Raw genomic sequence first — 24,050 nt, 5'->3', positions numbered from 1 at the left:
CCTATTGACTTTTGATTGTCAGAGCAAGAGAGAGAAGCAAACATTCTCTGCTCCTGACGGAGGGGGTTTGAGCAGGGGGGCTGTTCGCACCCCTAGAGGATACAGGCGCTCGTCTAAAAAATGTTGAAGGACTACCTTCACATTGCTCCCTTTCTTGCTGAGCTTACTTGTGGCTGCGTTGTCAAGCGATATGCTTCCCGCAAGGTGCTTTGCATACTTAAAAGCTCGAACAGCACCAATTGGTTTTTGATAGTTTGCTTTTCTTTCGCTCTCTCTGACATTCATACTTAAAAGCCCAAACCGCGCCTATTGATTTTTTGTTTGTTTTGCTTTTCTCTCTCTCTCTCTCTCTCCCTCTCTGACATTCTCTGATCCTGACGCACAGTCCTTTGAAGAGGAAGATATGTTTGCGTTCTTTTAATTGTGAGATGGAACTGTGATCTCTGTCTTGTCATGGAGCACGTTTAAACTTTTGAAAAAGAGACAAATGTTTGTTTGCAGTGTTTGAATAAAGTTCCTGTCTCTCTACAACCTCCTGTGTTTCTGTGCATATCTGTGACCCAAGCATGACAATATAAAAATAACCATATAAACATATGGTTTTTACTTCGTGGATTTTCACCTTTGACGGGGGGTTCTGGAACACAACCCCTGCGATGGAGGAGGGATCACTGTACATCAGTACTTATCAGAGTTTTCCTTAAAAGTAAATGTAACTAGCTGAAGTATTTGTTTTGCTTGATATACCGTAGCTTGCTTTTGTCATATGATGATACCGAGACTGATTTAAGTGATTGTGATTGTTCCTGGTAAGTTTTTGGTAGTAACCAGAATTCTGAATTTAAAACCCCTTAAATCTTTACTTGTGCTCATTGTCTCTTCAAGAGTAGACTTAAAGATTTGTTTTTACCTACCTGCACATATGAAACAATCAGAAGGGACACCCTTGTATTGTGCTTTCTTGTTCACTGTGCAAATGGAAAACTGTAACAAATGCACATTAACTTTGAACCAATGTTTTGACAGCTAGATTTTTCCCATCTTAAATGAACACAAAATACAAGGAAACTTTATTATTTCTTATCTAGCCTTTATTTTAACTTTATTGCACTATTACTGAGGGAACAAATGAATGTGAGTTCTAATCAACTTGTTGATAATTAACACGGGTTCAGCTTACAAATTGTTTTACATTGCAGCAGCTTGCCTTGTCTTAATAGAACAAGGTTTTTCAATAGCTTTTTCCTCGCTACAGTCAGACTGATGGCAAAACAAAATTATTGAATATGTGTAATAACCTCACGCTACCTCACTTCACTTATCATGTAAATGACGAGTGAAAAATGTGCAATATTTTAACTGGGCAATACCTACATTTTTTGTGTGTGTGTGTGTAGATATTACCACGTTTCTGTATAGTGCTGGTATAATCTAAATTTTTTTTTTTTTTACTGTTTTTTAATCTTAATGTTTTACTATGACTCAGACAGAGCTCTGCACAAGAATTCCAGTGTGCTTTAACGGTTGGTTTTATGCACAGATGGCAAATAAAAGAACCTTGAACCTTCATGCTACCGGGTTTAGTGATAATTTTCTACACAGGCATATTATCTGGGTTTTTGTACAGGCCTAATCCTTGTCCATTCTCAAGCCCAAGTAATGCGGTAGTATTGCAGGGTGCCAGTCTGTCACATAGCACACTCAAGAACACAATCGTGCGGTTTCAAGCTCCAGCCATGAAATTGCATTTGAGTCATACTTCCCTATGCCCTCTTTATTTTTGCCATTCTAGTTGCCGCCTTTTTTGATAATACACTGAAGTAGTACTACTTGGAATTTACCTGACCCATTTTTATATGTATATGGTTTTTACATAACCACAAATGTCGTCTGTTTGTTTGTTTTTTTCTAAATGTTAGTTATTTTAGAAAAATGCCTAAACATTCAAAGGCCAAAACTTAGCTGTTCTCTGAATGGGGAGAAGATAATGTCTAACACTGGACAGGAGTGCATGCTGTCGACCTAGTCATGAGTGAACAATTTGTTTCAAAATTGAATTCACAGTGAAACAGTTTCACTTCAAGCAACATTTGCAAAACACACCATTTACGATTCATTTTGAGTGACATTTATGCCACGGAGATGGGAAAAAGTATTGGTTCTATCTGACAGTGTCTGCATGCATTTACTACTTCATGCATCTTCCAGCTATTTAGTATTTAAATAAAGATCTCTTGGGGGCTAATCAGACTTATTTATGTCACCTGTAGACATTTTGTTAAGCTGCTTAATGTGTTACAAAAGTACAAATCCAGTTTTGCTGATTACAATGACAATCTTGGCACTTGCAATCCTAAGTGCTCACCTGAGAGAGAGAACCTGAAGTTCTGTAGCGCATATTTTCAATTTCTTCTGTGGGAATTAAGAAACCGGAAAGGGTGGTCGTTAAGCAAAAGTGTTAGGGGGAGTTCACATGTAATGAGGTTTTCCTGTGAAGAAAACAGTACAGTACCCAGTGGAGCATTTTGATGTGTCTTCATATGTATGTCACCTTTTTTTAAATGGTACTCCTCCACAGTGATGTGAATGAGGGGCAGAAATAGAATTGATTTAACATATGTGCTGCAGTTTACATGCATTGTAAAACTGCACTAAAGAACGCAGGTAAACACAGAAGTGTAAACCAGGGTTTGGGGAGGTTATGTCTTCCAAATAAAATCTATTTAGAGTTTCACATTTTGCAATGGCGAATTCCCCAGCAAAACAAATTGAGTGCCATTTTTGCAAAACTGTATGCAAATTTGAAACTTGGCTATTTCATTCTTCAGTACTGTCAACCTCAAAGCAACTTTCATATTAGTAAAATGAAAAGTAGTTTGATACAAGTTGTAAGCAGTTTTGATTAGAGAACTTCTAGTTTACAAAAATGTACGTTCTTTTTAAACTATTCACAAAATTTAGCCATCAAATATGCCTGTAGTGCACAGGAATACAACAGAATAGCCATGCTGTGCAGGGAGGGATGCTTGAGAATGGCTGAATGTGCCACTTGGGCAAAACTTACGTGGGTTGCTCGGTTTGGAATGGACAAGTACAGTCTCTTCCCTGTTGTGAATATTTCAAAAAGTGAACCAATGAATGAAACTGTTCATGTGCTGAATATCAAATTGGGTGTCAGACTAGTTCTGTACAGTATACACTTCAGAATGTATGCAAATTTGAGTAAAGACTGTGGTGTTAGATTGTGTTTTTCACCGTGCATCAAGATATACCACACAGAAAACACATTTTGACAGTATATATATATATATATATATATATATATATATATATAATATATATATATATAAATTAGCATTTTTATTATTTATTAGTAGTAGTATAATACGTTCATCACTTCTGAGTGTCTTGCATGTTTTATAGTAGAAAGCTCAGATTTAATAAATATGTAATTTTTCAAGCAAAAAAATGCAATGCTTGTTACATGGGTTTTTCTGCGGAAAAAATGGAACACTAAGGCCAGGTTTATACTTCACGCAACGCATGCTCCAGCGGACGCTCCTGCTATGCACGAGTTTATACTTGTGTGCGTACTTTATGGAAATCTGGAGGAATCCACCAGGTGGCAGTGCAAGATATTATCACGGTGAGAACAGGTTTGGCTTCGCTGTGTTGTGAATTGCCTGGAACCCCCATTAAATTCCGATGACCCCGTACCGCAATATCTCTGAAAAGGATGTTAAATGATTAAATCCATCAATCCATGGATTTGTCCATTCCAGCAAGCATTGGGCATTAGGTTGAAACAATCCCTGGACGGGGCATCAGCTCATCGCAAGGTGAATACAAGCACTCGCATACACACTAGTGTCATTTTAGTGTCACCAAGTCTGCATATCTTTGGAAGGAAACCGGAGCACACTGTGGAAACACAGAAGGAAAACATGCAAACTCAAGGCAGAGAATACCAGCGACGTGACTCCCTACGAGACGGCAGCGCTACCACTCTGCCACCATGTCACCCCCATGTGTGTAATTATTAACAGTATTCATTATTTAAACGAAATTAACAATTTATCTGTAAAATGTAACATACATACTTCAATGCATTTCAAATATAAATCTTAGGATTTTAAATGTGGAGAGAGTTGGAATATCCTACATTTAATGTGTTCTGTGTGGCGATCTATTGCTGTTTGCCGCTGCTGTCAGGTCCAGAGGAAGCCATAGAAGAAAAAAAAGGCACAGAAGACGGTATGTGAGACTTTTAAAATGTATTGTGTCATTACGATTGGGAATATGCGACGCTTGAATATAAAAGCACCACAAATGCATTTGTATGTCTGCATTTTGCTTCACCACATCGATCTCATAGGATCTGCAAAGCGGCTTTCTGTCACATGTAGATAGTAAACAGACTCTGACATCGCATTCCAACTTTTAGCTTACTGCGCCCCCCGACTTTATGCTAGTACTGCAACTCGCACATGCGTCATGTTAATTTCTAAGGACCTGCTCAGAGGACGCGTCAAATGAATGCTGGGGATGCGTGGCGGCCATGATGCATGCACATACGCATTTTGCGTTCGTATAAACGAGCCCTTAGAAGGTTAAGACATACTACACAGTTCAGCAGGATTATTTATGCATCCGTGAAGAGAATGGTCTTTAATAGCATTTACCATATAACATGCAAAATTCACTTAACACCATATTTTAAAGATTCATCTACTCTATATCTGAGTTGCTTTAAAAACTACATGTCCTGTTTTCTCACAGTGCTGTTCCTCTTAAATTTTCTAACTTTTTTTCTGTTTAGATGTTTTCTCAAAACTTTGTTAAACCTCAGGGAAAGTAACATTGAGCTGAAAGTGGGTTAATTTCGGGATATCATTTAGTTTGAATAAAGATCAAGTGCAGTCGCTGCATATTTTGATGTAGTTCGTAAGCTTGTGGTTACCAACCTGATTTCTAAGGGAACCCATTGACTGACGATGAATAATGAAAGGCTTGAGACTAGAAATTTCAAAACTGGGTTTCCTAAATTTTATTTTATATATATATATATATATATATATATATATATATATATATATATTTGTGTGTGTGTGTGTTTTATGAGGATATATATTTTGTTTTTACCCTGTTTTTAATTTTCATTTTTCCAGATCATTTATATAATTTCTTAAGGGTCCAGCTACTAGGTCTGGCCCTGCAGCCTTTTAAGTGTTCAGAGTCATAACACAATGTGCGGGTGGAGTGGCAGTGGTGGTTTAACTTCACTGTGGTTTATGGATATTCATCACGCCCATCTCTAAAATGGTGGGGTAAAAACTGTTTCTAATGTTCTTGGTGTGTGATTTTATGCTACAACATTGGGGAAAGAGCAACTTGTGTCCCTGTTTCCCGGAATTATGATTTCTTATACAAGCAATGTTACAAATGTTTTTCTGAATGAGAAGTTCTACTTTTTGTTTTTGTTTTGTTTTCTTCATTATGGGTTTAATATGGTGGGTTCAGGCAAGTCTATCAGATCTGTAGTCAAGGATTTTGAAATAGCTAACCGTTTCCACTGTTGATCTTTAGTACAGAGAAATTCACAGTTAGTCCTTTTGATGTAAGTGTGCTACACAAGTCCTTGTGATTTAAAGCTTTCTCATTATTAGGCAATCGCAGTATAGTTTTATTTGGCCAACAATATGTTCTAAATTTTTAGAGATGCTGTAATCAATCGGCCAATCTAAATCAACTGATTTTCAGTACAAAAAAACTCGTATGTGGTCTGTAAACTAACCAGTCACAAATTCCCCCCGCCCCACACCTGCTTTTCTAAGCTTTATGGTAGTTTAGTTGGAGTGCTGCAGAGTATTTATGGTAGTTGCTAGCACATATCTATTTTTTTTTTATTTTTTAAAAGCTGTGAACTTTCTGTAAACTGGGAGCTGCAAGACTGACTTTACCAAAGTGAAAGAAAATATTGGAATATCTGCCTTTACATTAAAGAAAGTGGAGCAAAAAGTAAACGGGACAAAAAAAACTACTTTATTGCATCCAGAGACTCATTTTATTTTGTCAAATTAATTAAAAACAGGCAATGCTTATCTGAGTTTGGATGGTGAGCAACCTTGTGTTAAGTACAGCAGGTCATATTTTAAATCGGGGAGGAGGGGGAGTGGGAGACAAAGAATTTGAAATTGGTGCTTAGTAAACAATAGACCTATTAGCTCAACAGCAACATTTGTCTATTTTACTTGTAAACCTGTTAAGCGTGTGTGTGTGTATTATTCTCTCTCGATATATCTCTCTCAATATCTCTGTATAGGTCAGGGGTGGTGAACTCCAGGCCTGGAGTGCCACAGTAGCTACAGGTTTTCATTCTAACCCTTTTCCTAATCAGTAACCAGTTTTCACTGCTAATTAACATTTTCCCCACCACTTTAATAGCCCTGTTAGAAGAGTTCAGCCATCTGAATTGATTCCTTTCTTCATTAAATGATAGCCAAATAGAAATGAGATGTGAAACGAGCTAACAGATGACCAGCTAAACTGGGGCATCAATCTCCAACTAATTTCACTCCAATCACTTTCTTAATGAGAAGTCAATTCTTGCTGTTAATTAAATCTGTCATTTAATTACATGGCTTTTTGCTGCTCTCATTTTGCCATAATACAAATTTCGAAAACTGTTGGTTTTCTGTTCTTTCTAAGAGCACCGTCAAAATATTTTGGTGACCTGAGAGATCAACCAAGACCATCACCTCTTTAATTTCAGATATTGTGTAATGGGCACAGGGGAGCTGGTCATGTGGTGGCTTGTTTTGTCTCATTATTGTTTGGCTGTTAATTAAAGGAAAAAAACAACTATGGGACCCGAGTCAAGTTAATTAAAAAGTAATAATTAAGAAGATGGTAAGAATGAAAACCTGCAGCACTCCAGGCCTGGAGTTCGCCACCCATACTCTAGATAGATATACGAGGGGGGACCCAAAAATAACCGGAAAGAAATAAATAAATAACCTAACCACAACAAAATTCCGGTTATTTTTGGGTCCCCCCTCGTTTTATATATCTATCCTATATAATATACACACACAATAGGGCCAATTTAGCAACGGTAATTTAGCTATGTGTATTGGCTTGAAGTTTAACAAGTTTTAGTACCAATCTTTTAACAGAGGCAGAGTGGGGTGTCATTTCTGCCTCACCGCAACAGGTTCTACATAATCTGCATTTATGTAGATTGATTTGATATCAGGGTCAATAAATATACTTGTTCAAAAACATTTTTTTTCCTATATTATCAGCAAGAGCAATTTTTCGTACACTTAAAAGAAAAAAAAATGGTTTGCACGGTTTCAATCTGCTCTATTGTATATTTCTGAGGGGTGTTGTTGATTGTGTGTATGTTCCAGAAACGACATGGTAAAAGTAGCTAGGCTCCTTAAAATTTGTAAGACTTTTATTAAAAATATAATGCAATGTAATCCGCAAATTGATATACAGTAATCCCTCGCTATATCGCGCTTCGCCTTTCGCGGCTTCACTCCATCGCGGATTTTATATGTAAGCATATTTAAATATATATCGCGGATTTTTCGCTGCTTCGCGGGTTTCTGAGGACAATGGGTCTTTTAATTTCTGGTACATGCTTCCTCAGTTGGTTTGCCCAGTTGATTTCATATAAGGGACGCTATTGGCAGATGGCTGAGAAGCTACCCAACTTACTTTTCTTTCTCTCTCTCTCTTGCGCTGACTATCTGTGATCCTGACGTAGGGGGTGTGAGCAGGGGGGCTGTTCGCACGCCTAGACGATACGGAGGCTCGTCTGAAAATGCTGAAAGATTATCTTCACGTTGCTACCTTCTGTGTGCAGCTTTTAACTATGCTGCACGGTGCTTCGCATACTTAAAAGCTCAAAGGGCACGTATTGATTTTTTTCTCTGTCTCTCTCTCTCTCTCTCTCTCTCTCTCTCTCTCTCTCTCTCTCTCTCTCTCTCTGCTCCTGACAGAGGGGGTGTGAGCTTCTGCCTTCAACAGCTTTGTGCCGCGGTGCTTTGCATACTTACAAGCCAAACAGCCCTATTGATTTTTTTGCTCCTTTGAAGAGGAAGATATGTTTGCATTCTTTTAATTGTGAGACTGAACTGTCATCTCTGTCTTGTCATTGAGCACAGTTTAAACTTTTGAAAAAGAGACAAATGTTTGTTTGCAGTGTTTGAATAACGTTCCTGTCTCTCTACAACCTCCTGTGTTTCTGCGCAAATCTGTGACCTAAGCATGAGAATATAAAAATAACCATATAAACATATGGTTTCTACTTCGCGGATTTTCTTATTTCGCGGGTGGCTCTGGAACGCAACCCCCGCGATGGAGGAGGGATTACTGTATACCCTGGTTTTGATAAAAAAAATTTTTTTAAATTTAAAAATACTGAACCTCTGAAACGCATTCTGTAATTATAAACATCCTTTATAAATGTCTAACCTGTCCCAAGAAGTGAAGTGGACCAGACAGGTAGTGAAAATAGTCTGGTCTGGTTTACTTGTCAAGTGAAATGCTTACTGTCTTTCCCTCGGGCTTTACAGACTGTCACTGACTTGTGTTACAACAAATGATTCCAGTGGATGTCTTCCCCAGGTTTACAAGATCACTAATGTGTGATGTGTTTTTTTGCAACCAACAGGGCAGTGACATTTCTAAAGATAACCAGTCAGTACCCAAAGAAACTTCAGAAAACAATGCTGGTGAGTATTGCTGAAAATGATAGTCAACGTGCTAGTAAGATAAATTTTGAGTAAAAATTTCTCTAGGGTATTATGTGTAAATGAATCCCAGTGTTGCATGCATGACTTCTATTAGTAGGGTATGTCACAATTCCCGACAACAGTTGATCTCCTTATTGGACTGTGTTGGTTTACTCAAGTGAAAACTTGATACTCCTGATATGGGAGCTGGTACTGTACGAAGAGATACTAGGAACAGCAAGTTCAGCCACAATCTTAACAATTTTTCCACAACACTCCCAACCCATCCCCCAAATTAATTGTGGTACATAAAACATGACCTAAGAGACCAACAAGCTTCTCCTCTGTTTCGTTGGTCTTTAGCAGCCGTGTTGCTTTTTCCTCATCATTTCATTCTATGTATTGTACTTCCAAATGAGCATTCATTGAATGCCAGCTCTAATGAACAGAGTGCTTGATTTTTGTTAGAAAACTAGTTGGAGTGAGTCACTGAGTGTCGGACTAAGTGAATGTCCTTCACAGGAACATGTCACAAACGGCTTCCAACTTGTGATGATGTGAATAAAGACTGTGACTGAAAATTGCTGGACAAGTCACCAAATGTGACATGGCCTTAATGTACTTGAGCCACTTTTTCATTGTCTTTGATTTGCACTAGATGGCAGCCAGTGTTAATATTGTGTATTAAGAAACCTGTTTAATACCTTTTTCATTGTATTGTACATGTGTGTGTTGTGTTTTTGTTTTATTGAACTTATAAAAATTAAACAATATTCCATACAAGCACATCAAATTTTACTAAACTAGGTTTAAGTCCAGTCAACCCCCACCCATGAGAAAGAGAGCTAGGCCAACATAGTGAAACTTTACTTACTTATTAATTTTTTCTACTATTAAATAGAATTTAAAAGGGGAAGAGAATCTGCTTCCTTAATTTAAGTGCTTATTCTAAAATGTACTAGTGTGGTTCTGGGTGAAAGCGTGATTTGGAGCTGCTACCTGACAGCTTCAGAAACCTGTGTTCAGTTTGTATCCATTTGAATGTTTCCTGAGAACTTTAGTTTAGTTCCATTTATTACAATGAGTGACTTTCTGGTTGAATAGTGCAAATAAGGTTTTATGTTTGTGGCCAAGTGTGCCCTGTGATGTATTTATATCCTGTTCTGGGTTGGATGCTGCATTACATTCAGCTCCTATGGCTTGGCCTTTAGATTGCTGCAACCGTATAATGTAAAAGGTTCAGTATTTTAAATAGTTTTTTAGATGTGGGTACTAACCTTTTTACACTACTTTTTAACATGCAGTCCTAAAATAGTAAGATCCTGTACCATTCTGAGCTTGCTGTCAAGAAGTGTGCAAAATGTTGTGTCCCAAAGGGAAAGAAACCCTGAGATCTTAAGTTGTTTTTTTTTTTTTTTTTTTCTCTACCCAGACAAGCAGCTGGTCCAGTACACAACATGCCCACTTGCAGCTTTCTTAGATGGCTATTCTGCTTTGCCTTCAGAGACTGACAGTTCTGTACCTGATCTTAATGAGTCACTGGATGAAAACTCTGAAGACCCCACTTATCTTCTTGACGCATACTTGACCAAAGAGTCCCCCACACGGAGTAAACTGATTCATCTTGAACCTTTGACTGAGGCAGAAGCAAGTGAAGCAACATTGTTCTATTTATGTAAACTGAGTCCTGAGACTACAAACAGTGAATCATCATCTGTGTTAGATGTTTAAGGAAAAGCCCCAAGGAAATCCTTGTAAATATTCATCAAAATGATGAAAGTTTGTTTGCTAGTATCTTCTGGTACTCTATGTGCTACAGAATTAAAGGGTTCTTTGTTTTTATTTGGTTTATATGCATAATCTATGAGCAACTCTGTATATTTATTGCTGTGTACTATACCCAGGTGTACCTGGTATCTTGGCATCATTATTGAGGATAGTGGACTGGGTGTTTTTATTTTTTGTATTCTCCAACCCCACCTCATTAATTTGCTGTTATATACTGTATATAATTTTTACAGATTATTTTATCTTTTTATCTTTCTCCACCAAAAAAAAAGGGGGGGTTGGGAAGAGTCCTTGTGTTTTAATCCTTTCTATCCTATGCCTCAGACTTATTCCCAAAGAGAGCAGTAATGAGGCCCAAGGAAATGGAAGTGCCTACAGTTTAACTTGCTTAGTGCAGCCTCTTTGTAAAATTGTTTTCACAATGGTTTATCTGTATGAACAAATATCCTGGTAAACGGCATTTGGCTTTTGATGTGCACTTTCTCCGACATATCATTGCTACATTCTATAATCGGTCCTAATAAATCACATTTTACGTTTTTGTTGTCATTCACTCTTTGTTAATCGTGGTAGTATTCAACTAAGAGGAAAATCAATGAGTAATCATTTCTTAGTGTAATGTGCAGATACTGCTATGTATTGTTTAGATTAATTAACAGGAAAATTTGGGCATGGATTAAGAGACTATCCCAAGAGCATTAATGGCAAAACAGAAACTAGCCCACCACAGGCTATGTTGTTCCACTAGACATGACTGCTATCTCATCCATGGACAATTTGACTATATGGTAGTGCTTGCCATGCTGAGATTTTTCAAAAATATTTCGAGCATGAGCGAGGTTGGGAGCATGCACTGATACCATGCATTGCCACACCCACCACAGAACGAACCACCTCCAGATACCAAATTAGGACCGGAGTGTAGCCATGCAGTGGGTGACATCTCAGCACCACACTAGTTCAAAGGAACCGTGTGTGGTGTGTTTGTTTATATATATTTATACACACCCACCAAGAGTTTTCCCTGTACGTTGGAGGGCCTGCTTGCACGGCTAGATGCAGGTTAAAGTCATACCCAGGGTGGAGCAATCACCAGTCAAGGGCCCAGTGGAGTGGAATCACTTCTGGCACTTAGAAGGTTGCCGGTTTGAATCCCATGATTGCCCATTCAGCTCCCTGTCTTTGAACCACCACTCTGACAGAATATAAAATTGCCTAATGCAAACTACTTTTTCCCCAAATTGAGTTACTTTAACCCAAACACTGATGTGCATTAGTTAGCACTGCTGCTTCGGACCCAAGTTTAATTCCAGAAACTGACTGGACTCTTTGGAGTCCAGTACCCCTCCCAAAAAAAAAAACTTCTTACACACATGCAAGTTAAGTTAGCTGTTCGCTCTAACTGCACCTTGCCCAGGATAATTCTTACCTTGTGCTCAATACTGCTAACATGGATTCCAGCTGCCTACAACCCTTTAGAGATCAAAGGTTCCCTAGAACAGAAAAGTATGAAGGGTAAGGTAGACATTTCTGTTTTTCAATTCTACCTGGTCAGCTCTAGTATTCATTCTTTCTACTCTACTTTTATGTGAAACACCGGCTTGATTTCTTGAGTGATTATTTCCTTAAACTTGAAACACTATGAAGGGCAGTCTATAAACGTCTTCTGTGCCCATTTTGTGTCTTGCCTGTATGTTAAAGTTGGCCACCCCACCCTTTATCTGTGACATTCTGGGTTCACAGTACTATTTGATTCATACCTGAAGCCAGTTTGACTGTGCTCATGTGAAGCACAGATCTGTTGGCACTTTAGTTCTGTCAGACATTTGAACACTTCCTCCACTTTGAATTGCAGTTCAGTCCAGTCTCCTATTGCATGTTACTTTAAAGGCCAGCACAGATATAGAAAAATAAAAGGAGTAAATACAAATTATTGCAACATTTACATTAATGAACATGTTTAAATATGCAGTGATTGATTAGTGCAATGGCTTACTATCAACTGCACCAAAGGAGGAAGACTTGTAGTGTTTGCCTTGTCAAGCAATATGAAGGATGTTTAGGTGTATTGAATGTCTGGCAGATCCCATTTAAAGATTGCATAAAATGGCTTGATCATTCAGGGAAACATACTTTGAAATGAGAATACTAAACAATTCTGGCCAAAGTCTTGGCCCACTAAAAATTATTTATAAAGCTAGTTCTATTAAGTTTTTATTTACTTGTGAAAATAATATACAATATTAGAATGACTACGATACAATAAAAAGCAATAAGAATTTCTTGTTTTCACATTTTCTGGCAGTGCCAGTTCTGCATAAAGGGCAGGTGGGATAGGTTCAGTTATTACATTATTGAATTTACTATGTGTGTAATGCTTGCATGTTTGTTAAAATGTGTATACCAAACTCAACTTGGTCATCACAATTAGATTTTTTTTGGAAATTCCCCATGACATGCTCAATGAAATTTCCAATCTAGAAAAATATTTTCTATTTGGAGTATATCACATTTTATTTGGGCTTGTAGCCTGTTTCTGTGTTGCATGGGCAGGGCCTTTGACGCTACAGTGTTCTTGGCGTGCCTTTGCTCAACTGTGCACGTGTGCAACCAAAACTTTTCAGTTGTGCCTTAGGGCTTGAAAACTAGATCCCTTTAAAAATGACCCGTTTTTATTTTTTTTTTTTTTTTTTTTTTTTGGGGCAACACAATTTAAAGTGGACATGAACATGCACATCTCACTATTTTGGAATAGCCATTATCATGAATTAAGTTGATTATTTATGTCATGTCATCTTCCCATTCATTTTCCCTGGTGAGTGTCATGGAGGCAGCAGGCCAACCAAGACCTTTCTGTCCCCAGATACAGGGAAGCCAGCAAAGAGAGAAATCCTCTAGCAGTCCTAAGCCTCCTGTATGGTCTTTGCCTACTGAGATGTGCCAGGAGAAGTTCTAGGGAGAGCCGCCCAATGGCAGGGGGCATTCTTACGACATGCCCAACCCACCTTAACTGGCTTTTCTCTCACTGATCCAGAGAAGCAGAAACTGTAACCTGAGGCTCTCCAAAATAAATGAACTACTCACCCTATCATGGAGTGTCCACCCAAGCGCCCTGCGAAGAATTCTCCTTTCTGCCAGTTATACTCACAATCTCATTTTGTCGGTTATTGCCTACGGCTTATGACCAATGGTGAGGACAAGAATGTAGACAGACAGGTAAACCAAGGGCTTTGTCTTTAGACTCTGCTCCTGCTTCTTTACCATGGGCCATTACAGCATCTGCAAAACAGCTGCTGAAACTCCTCTTGTCAATCACATAGAGGTACTGTATACCCTTTTTCCATCACATGTGAATACTTAAAGCAATTGAGACATCAAATGGTGGCAACCCTAGGCCCCCAATGGTGCAAGCTGTCAGAATGAAGAAGGCCCCCTTTATCAAAATGCTCTATTGGATCTCCTGACTCATATGAGAGATACTGACAAGATAAGAGTAGTGCTGCAAATGTGTTTGTGGAAGAAAAGGCTCAAGCATGGGAGGAGTTCAGAGAAAGACGTGGATGGCCTTGAGGTGGTTCTGACAAATTGTTCGGTGCCTCTGGGGAAATGGTTGAGTAGCGGACGGAACACTTTGAAATACTCCTCAACCTGGTGGCGATACCCTCCTACCAGGAGATAGCATTGGACACGTCCAGTTGAGGGGATCCCATCACAGTTGCTGAAGTCACTATGGTGGTTTAAGGACTCTGTAGTGATAGAGCTGCTGGGGTGGATGAAATCCGATCAGAGATGCTGAAAGCACTGGACATTGTTGGGATAGCATGGTTAACACGTTGTGAGGGATGGCTGGCCATATATTCCGGCCAACACCTTCAAGTCGCCAGATGGAGCCCTCCCGGCAGCATGGAATTTCCCCGAATTCCAGCAGGGCCTCATGGACCTTGTAGTTTTTACAACCAGCCCTGCTGGATAACGTCGGGGTCGCCAGGGGACGCTGCAGGGAGATACAGAGACGTTTATTTTCCATACAGCCTGGAAGCAAATCCCAGTCACATGGTTGGAAGAAATAAAGTGCTTCCGGGCTGATGAAGAAAAGGAGAAGTTTTTATCCGACCCAGAAGTGCTAAGAAATTACATGGACGGGTTTGGGAGCACTTCCAGGTCATGGACTATAAAAGGACCATGGGAAATCCCAGACGGCGAGCTGAGCTGGGTGGAAGGGTGGCAACGCGTCTGGGAGTGGAGGGTCACGGGGACCCTTAATCTGTCACAACGTCTACTCAGTGTTGCATGGAAAGTGGGTAAAGCAGCCTTGGAATGGTTTACTGTTGTTGTCCCCATATTTAACAAAGGGGACTAAAGAGTGTGTTCCAACTACAGAAGGTCACATTCAACCTGCCAGATAAGGCGTATGCAATAGTGCAGGAGAGAAAGAATCTGTCCAATAACTGAGTCAAAGATACAGCAGAAACAATGTGGATTCCATCCTGAATGTGGAATAGTAGACCAGGGGCCTCATGTATAAACGGTGCGTACGCACAGAAATGTTGCGTAAGAACGTTTCCACGTTCAAATCGCGATGTATAAAACCTAAACTTGGCGTAAAGCCACGCACATTTCCACGGTAGCTCATACCCTGTCGTACACAAGTTCTCTGCTTGGTTTTGCAGACTGGCGGCACCCAGCGTCAAAGCAGTGCTACTGTACCTGTGTGGTTTCCCTTTCTTTTTTAGATTCACATCCCTGACGCTGCTTTATAAATACACTGAAATTAACCGCATATTGTTTATTAGTTTAATGCATCTGATTGTAATTAACCTGTAACAGTATAATGGTCCACAGAATGGTCAAACTATTCTAAATACCCATATCTGCTTTAGCGTTGTTACTCTCACTGCACCTTCTTCTTCTGTCAGTTGCTCCCGTTAGGGGTTGCCACAGCGGATCATCTTTTTCCATATTACTCTCACTGCACCACTCAAGAGTATTTATATCACTATATCTGAGTGTGAATCACAGATCTACAGCGATTGGAAAGAGAATTATCGGTATACAGCATCAAGCACATGCTGCCTCAGCCATTCGCTATTTGAACTGCTCTCATCCGACCAACGCTTCAGAGCCTTTCCTGTTTGGACCTCGCGATTCACAAACAGTTTCATCCCAAGAACTATACACTCACTCAATCAGTCCATCAAGTGCTCCTTGTAGAACTGTTTGTACTTGCAAGTTACCATGAGGTAATTGTACTTATGATAGTTATAATATTGCACAACCTGAGCCACTTTATAAAGCGTGTATTTACATATGATGACAATATCATTTTTAAGATGAAATGCAGCAAAATATATTTATTATATTATACAGATAAAACTTAAACTTTTAACTACACCATGCCGCAGCGCTAGCGAGAAACTTGAGCTTTGTTCACGGTTTGTTCCTGCCTTGCGCTGTATTCATGCTGTGGCTGGCGCAAAACTGAAAGGATAGATGGATAGAATAATTAAACATTACGAAGATATTTTGATGTTTCTTAAAAGTTTTGAAGAATCGGCGTTCTAAGCTTACAGATGGCTTCACGTCTATTACAGAGCTGATTGTGTGGCAATTGGGTATTTGGAGAAAGAAATAAGGACAGGAATTGGGGGTTAGTACGTTTGAAAAAGACAGTACTTCTGTAATAAAGCATTTCATTGAAGGTTGCGCATGGCGCAGCAAGCATCTTGCCTGAGACATGAACAATTCACTGCGCCACTGTGTTCCCATGTTTAATAACATGCTTTAACTCATATCATCATGAAAATGATATCACGTATACTTTTCAGTATTTTAATTATTCAGAGAGCTGTAATATCATGAATGTAATGGATTATGTGTCCTGTTGGAGAAAGAGAAAGCCCGTTTAAGAAGCAGGTAGTGATTCACACACAGAGCACAAAGAAGATCAAATACAAAACAAAGCATTTAATGTCCTACTTTAGTTACAATGGGATTTGAGAAACTAGTAAATTAAACAATTTTAAGATGAAGTTTATGATGTTCTACTTTAATGGCAAAATAAACTACGTGATTAAAGTGGAAATTTCGAGATTAAAGTTGACATTTCGTGCTTTTTCCCCACTGTGTGCCTGTTTTTTTGTCTGTACCCTAATAAGCTTTCATACGACACTCAGACGGTGGGCTACGACTCGCCTTTTCACGGCGACTTTGATATGTGATTTCTTTTTTATTTCGGGCACTGTGCGATTTTGTGAACTTGAGCTTTCGAGTTTCTCCAACAATCTGTCACTCGATCAACTTCCTTTTGTTGATTATACCACTGTTTAAACCAACAAATAGTACATTTTTCCTTTGCCTCCACTTGGTATTCGCTGAAATTCTTATATTTTTCCCCCGTGCTTTTCCCATTGTCTTTTCTCAGAAGGCTATTTATATCGATTTGCATATTCAAAGAGGCGTAATTCTGGGAGGAGTTGGGGCGGGACAGAAGGCGTGTGCACGTGCGTTACTTTTCACGCTGATCGGGATTTATGTAGTGGAAGAACGTGAAAGTTTGCGTACGTACAGATTCCTGCATCTGGATTTTTCTGTGCATACGCACATTCCCGTTTTTGTGCTTACGCCATGTTATAGTGTGAGTTCTACGCACAGCGTTATACATGAGGCCCCTGGTCTTCTCCCTGGTCCAGAGCCTGGAGGGTGTATGGGAATCTGATAACCCAGACTACTTGTGGATTTGGAAAAAGTATGACCATGTCCTTCACATATGTTGTGGAAGATACTGCATGAATATGGGGTTCACGATGGGTTTTCGGACTCCATCAAGACTGTCTTTTCACCACTCCATGGTTTTCATGGACAGCAAGTCAAAGTACAGCAGAGGATGTAAGAGTGTCCAGTTTGGGATGCTTGGGCTGGCATTGTTGCTTAATGTAGAAGATGTTGTTCTGCGTTATCCGAATGTGACCTTTGGCACACACTCAAGTGATTCGCTGCAGAGTATGAAGCAGCTGAGATGAGGATCAGCACTTCCAAGGCTGAGGTCATGGTTGTCTCTCAGAAAAGAATGGATTGCTCTCTCCAGGTGAAGTGGGAACAAATGCCATTAGTGGAGGAGTTCAAGTACTGTATCTTGGGATTTTGTTAATTCTGTAAAATATAATTTAGCACTGCCTATTGAACAAAACTTTGACATTTATGAATATTATTGTGCAGTTCTGCTTTTTATGTTAAGATATCCTTTAGTACTGTCTTTTAATAGTTGCACTCTCTTTTAAATTAATATGTTCACAGATCTTCCTTTGTGTGATTTTTTTATGGTATTATTCAGATCGACCTTTGCACTGCAGCACTTGCGTCCTAATTTGAGGCGGCCCATCCAGGGGGCGCATGGAATGACTTGTCTCTCCGGCATAATGACCATCTTCTGCTTCTTCTCGGAGGAGCTTCGTAAACTCCGCATTTCAGTGGTGGCACTCTCTGAGGTGCACAGACCTAGGACTGACCAGGCCATCTCACAGGGCACCCTGGATATTACTGTTTGGAGTCGCAGCACATGGCTTGATGGCATCTCCGATCTGTACCAGGAACTGACAAGAGTGCAGATAAGAAGGTGTTTGTTAGAGGAATCTGTGGTCAAGTGAACCATGTCCTGCTTACAGAGGAATCAAAGCATTACACTCATCTGAATCTGTTCCTCGGATAGTCACAGTCAGGGTGGGTGATGGAATGGTCCTTATGGATAATGCTGCAGTTGTGACCCACTGGAGCTAATCCTCCAATTAGCTGTGAACTACCCAGTCTCATTGAGATTGTACAGGTGGTGAATCAGCTGAGGGTAGGGAAGGCTCTGCAGTGATCTGTGGTATCTGGGGTGAACTTCTCCAACCTGGTGGTAAATTTGTCCTCCTGGCATTGCAAGCAATCTTTGCTTCCATTTTGGAGATGGGTGTCATCCCAGCTAACTGGAAAACGGAACTTCTTGTCCCTGTCTGGAGCCTCATGCATAACACTGTGCGTAGAATTCACACTAAAACTTGGCCTATGGACAAATGCGGAAATGTCCGAACGCACAAAAAAATCCAGATGCATAAATCTGTGCGTACGCCAACTTCCATATTCTTCTGCTCCATAAATCCCGGTCAGTGTGAAAAGAAACGCTGTCGCTCCACCTCAACTCCTCGCAGAATTATGCCTCTTTGAACATTCAAATCAATATAAATAGCCCCTTATGTTTTGCATTCTGTGAAAAGACAATGGCAAAAGCACTGGAAAAAAGAAGAAAATTTCAGCGAATACCAAGTAGAGGCAAGGAAAAAACATACTATTTGTTGTTTTAAGCAGTAATATAAACGACAAAAGGCAGTTGATCGAATGACAGAGTGGCGGAGAAACTCGAAAGTTCAAGCTCGGAAAGTCGCAAAGTGCCTGAAATAAATAACAAGTGGTCAGATATCAAAGTCGCCGTTCAAAGGCGAGTCGTAGCCCACAATCTGAGTGCCATATGGAAATGTAATTTGGTACAGAGAAAAGAAAAAAAATGGGACACAGTGTGAAAAAAAGGTTGAAACTTCCACTTTAATCACATTGTTTATTTTGTCATTAAAGTAGAACGTCATAAACTTCATCTTAAAATTGTTTAATTTAATAGTTTCTCAAATATCATTGTAACTAAAGTAGCACGTTAACTGCTTATTATTCTATGTACTCTTACGTGTGTGAATCAGTACATGCTTCTTAAACGGGCTTTCTCTTAGGCTGACAGAACACAGAATACATTACATTCATGATGTTACAGCTCTCTGAACAATTTAAATACTAAGATGTATACTTGATATCATTTTCATGATGGTAGAAGTTAAAGAATGTATAAAACATTGAGGCACATTGGTGCAGTGATAGCGACGAGCTGGTGCCCGTTCCAGAGATTGTTCCTGCCTCCCACAAGATGCTTGCTGCCCCGTGAACAAACCTCAATAAAATAATTTATTGCAGCAGTACTGTCTCTTCCAAACATACTAATCTCCGATTCCTGTCCTTCCTTTTCTTTCTCCAAATAACCAATCACCAAACAATCAGCTCTTTAATAAATGTCAAGCCATCTGTAAGTGTAGAATGCCAATTCTTCAAAACTTTTAAGGAACATTGAAATATCTTCGTAGTACATGTTTAATTATTCCATCCATCTATCCATCCTGGGTCACGCCAGCCCCAGCAAGCATATAGCGCGAGGCAGGAACAATCCCTGACCGTGGTGGCTGTGCCACTGAGACCTCGCATGTTTAATCAATAACAATCTACATTATTTAAATGAAGTTTAAAATCTATCTGTATAATGTAATACTGTATATATACTTTAATGGCTCCACAAAGATAGCGCCTGGAAATCTAAATCAACTTACAAGCCAGGCGTCATCATCTGTAAATAAGCGCTGTCAATTGAATTGAATTCCTTTAGATAGATTTTTATTGTTATTGTATGGTACAATGAGATTCAATATGCAAATCCACCATAAACTTATTTTCCTATAAAATGCTAAAATAATAATAATAATAATAGGATTAAAAAACTGTGAAAAATATACAAAATGAAAACATAAGTGGCTCAGGTTCTGCAATATTACAACTGTAATGCAAGTTTACAGTGAGGTAATTGTACTTATAAGTACAAACAGTTCTACAAGGAGCACTTGATGGACTGATTGATTGCGTTTATAACTCTTGGGATGAAACTGTTTCTGAACTGTGAGGTACGTACAGGAAAGGCTCTGAAGCGTTTGCCAAATTAGAGAAATTCAAATAGACTGTGCGCATGACTGAGGCAGCATGTGCTAGAAGCTGTATCCCGATATTTCTCCCCACTCTTGACGCAATCTGCGGTACAACTTTCCAATTAGCTGCTGTACAGCTGTGATTCAACACTCAGATACAGTGGGTTAAAATACTCTGAGTGGTGCACTGATAGTAACAACGCTAAAGTGGATATGGTATTTGGAATAGTTTGGCTATTTGGTGCACCATTATATGATTACAGGTTGATTACAATCCGATGCCTTGAACTAAAAAATGATATGTGGTTAAATTCAGGGTATTTGATAAAGCCGTGTCAGGGATGTGAATCTAAAAAATAAAGGGAAATCACACAGGAACAGTAGCACTGATTTGACTGGGTGCTACCAGTTTGCAAAACCGAGCTTAGAATTTGTGTACGCAAGGGATTGAGCTAGCATGAAAATGTGTGTGGCTTTATGCCAAGTTTAGTTTTTATAAATCGCGATGTGAGCATGGAAATTGAAAAACATTTTTGTGCATACGTACCGTTTATACATGAGGCCCCTGGGTTGCAGCAACTACAGGGGGATAACACTGCTCTTGGTGCTGGATAAGGTCCTCACTAGGGTCATCTTCAATAGGATCCATGACCACTTGCTCACCTACTAGCGACTGGAGCATTCCAGTTTTACACCTAAGAAGTCTACCATCAACTGCACCTTGGCACTCTGGGTTCTCATCGAGCACAAATGTGAATATTGGCAGAGTTTCTTTGTACTCTTTGTCAATTTTCATAAAACGTTTGAATCAGTTGATTGAGCTGCCCTGTAGGACATTCTGAGACTTTGCAGGATCCCGCTGAAGTTGCTGGACGTCGTGGCTGGCCTGTACACTGGTACTCTGAGTGCTGTGCAGAGTGGAGGCAGAACCTCTGTGTTTTTCCCAGTTCATTCTGGGGTTCACATTTTTTCCCAGTTCATTCTGGGATTCATCAGAGGTGTGTTCTTTCTCTTACCCTGTTCAATATTTGCATGGACTGTGTGTTGGGCAGGATTGTGGAGTCCAGCGGCTGTGGGGCATCTGTTGGTGGAGACAGATGCACTGATTTTATCTTTGCTGACGATGATGTGATCTTCATAGAGCAGATGGAGGCTCTGATCACGGCTTTTGAGAGACTGAGCTAGGAGTCTAAGTGTCTAGGCTTGCAAATGTCTTGGATAAAAACCAAGATCCAGTCCTTTAATGACCTCTTGGGCACAGCCATCAGCACTGTGTCTCTCCGCGGAGGGAATGTCGACCTTGTCAAGAAGTTTACTTTCCTCTGTAGCGACATTCATAACTCTGGTGACTCTTCTTATGAAGTCAGTAGATGGATTGGAAGAGCATGGGGGGTCATGAGGTCGCTGGAAAGGGGTGTGTGGTGTTCCCAATGTCTTTGCAAAAGGACAAAGGTCCAAGTCTTTAGTGTCCTGGTGCTTCCTGTTTCACTATATGGTTGCAAGACATGACGCTATCCAGTGACCTGAGACAAAGACTGGACTCCTTTGGTACTGTGTCTCTTTGGAGAATCCTTAGGTACCGCTGGTTTGACTTTGTGTTGAATGAGTAGTTGCTCCTGAATGAGGCACATTACCTGCATTATGAGGGAGAATCAATTATGGCACTACAGCCTTGTAGAGCAATTCCCTGAGGGTGATCCAGCTCGCAAGATCCTCATTTTTGAGGAACTGAGTGGCTGAACCAAGCCAAGAGGATGCCCACGTACCACCTGGCTGGGGCAGATAGAGGGTCATTTCCGGAGAGTGGGACTGGACTGCGTGTCTACCTAGGGGTTTGTCAACCGGGATCATGAGTCGTTTCGTGGTGCGGTGGGTGTGGCAATGTAATGTTTCAGTGGCAAACTCCCCAACATGACCTGACCCGATTATTCGGGTGGTGCTGGTAGTTAATACATTGTGAAACACAGTGTCACTTCCTCACTTGAGATTTACTGGAGGCCATCTCTTTAGTCAGCTGCCCTCTAATACTAGTGCTGTTGGTCTAATTTTCCACATAGCTCCAATAATATTTTCCCTGCCATGTCCTGTGCCCGCACATTCTTACTCAGCCTCACATGCTTATTTGGCACCTGACGCAACCCCATCCCCAACTATCTCCATTAGCTGATTTAAGCCATGATCCTTTCTGAATCTCACTGGTAGCCTTGTACCCAGGCCAAAGGATTTAAGCAGAGGAGTGGATCATGTAAGTTCATGTGTCTCACAAACACACACCCTCTGCACAAGCCCTTCTTATGGCCAGCTCCTCAGGGTGGTTCTGCCCCTTTTGACATGTCTCTCACCCAGATACATTTGGTCCCACTTGAATGCCAAATATATAATGCCACTGCTTATGAGATGGCTAAAAAGATACAGCTACAAATAAAAACTTATCCTTACATGTATTTATTAAAATTCATCAAAGGGCATGTGATTCATATTAATGAATATAATATGATAGGGATTAACTATGCCAGGTGTGTGACTGGTCCAAATGAGAGTACTGAGGTACTATGAGGAGAGATTTGGAAATGGCTAAGCTGTCACACTTTGACAGACATAAAATCTATAGTTTTGTATAGACAAGGACAAATTAAGCATGCAATGGCACACAAGACTGGATGTTTAAGCTGTCATATAGAAATCTGAAAAAACCGGGCAAGTAGAGGACAGAAAACACAGGGGGAGCCCAAAACAACTGCCTACATCTGATGGAGAGCACTTAATGGTCACTTCTTTAAGAGACAGAAGGAAATCTGATGAAGTGTTTGCTTAGTATATGCCACCAAAGTACACGCCTCAACCATTAATAAGAGGTCTTAAAAGAAATGGTCTTATGAGGTGTGCTGCGTCTATGAAACAATTTTTGAAGCAAGTCAACAAGCAGAAGAGTTGGCAGTATGCAAGATACGATAAAACAGAGTAATTACTAGGCGGCTGAAATCCTTATGGACTGATGAGTCCAATTTTGAAACTTTTTGATCCCAAATATGCCTGTAAACCTGTCCACAGCCTGTAAAGCACAATGGAATTTCTGTCATTTCTGCATGTGTATGTTTCAGCCAGCATCCTGTAAAAAATGGATGGATTGAAGACTTCAGAAATATAAAGTGATTTTCATTATTCATATCATACCTTTGGAAAAATTATTTTTTGTCAAATATGTCATATTTCAACTCGATAACAACCCCAAAATACACCTCAAATGCAATTAAGACCTACTTGGACCATAAGTCTGCAGATGTAACCCTAATAGTATTGGATCGGACACCTCAGAGCCCAGACCTTAACATAACTGCAGCTATGTACGTTCACTTGGACAGGAAAAAGAAGGCAAACTCAAAAATACATACTTTTGGTAAATCCACAAAGAATTACTTGAAAAATTTTTTACAGCAGTGCATCAATGGAAATTGCTTTAGTTTTGAATTCAAAAGGAGGCCACACAAACGACTTACAGTATTTTGTAAACACAAGGCTTGCATGTCACTTTTTTATCGGATCGATATTTTTTTTACGTATAGTATTCTCACAAGAAAACAAACAGTCCAGATAACTACTTTTAAAATTGTTTTATTTGGTGGGCTAAGAATTTTCTGTAGTACTATACGTGAAGAAATCGAGTTAGGCCAGTGATCCTATACTATTATAAAATGTGGCGTTGTGCATGAACTAATTCAAAAGAGCGTGTTCATTGAACAAGCTCATT

General features: G+C 39.8%; 1 protein-coding gene across 1 annotated transcript in view; it reads left to right on the top strand.

Annotated features, from left to right (window-relative positions):
• Positions 1–11,076, top strand: part of hsf2 (heat shock transcription factor 2) — a 38,058-nt gene extending 26,982 nt beyond the window's left edge. The window contains exons 12-13 of the mRNA XM_028797786.2: positions 8,684–8,744; positions 10,177–11,076. Coding sequence (XP_028653619.1) covers positions 8,684–8,744; positions 10,177–10,475 — 360 coding nt within the window. The 3' untranslated portion in view covers positions 10,476–11,076. The remainder of the gene's footprint in view (positions 1–8,683; positions 8,745–10,176) is intronic.
• The last annotated feature ends 12,974 nt before the right edge of the window (positions 11,077–24,050 follow it).

The sequence above is a fragment of the Erpetoichthys calabaricus genome, chromosome 3, assembly GCF_900747795.2.
Source record: "Erpetoichthys calabaricus chromosome 3, fErpCal1.3, whole genome shotgun sequence".
NCBI classification, from domain to species: Eukaryota; Metazoa; Chordata; class Cladistia; order Polypteriformes; family Polypteridae; genus Erpetoichthys; species Erpetoichthys calabaricus.
Note: the sequence above shows the minus strand (reverse complement) of the source record. Positions and strands in the feature narration are given on the sequence as shown.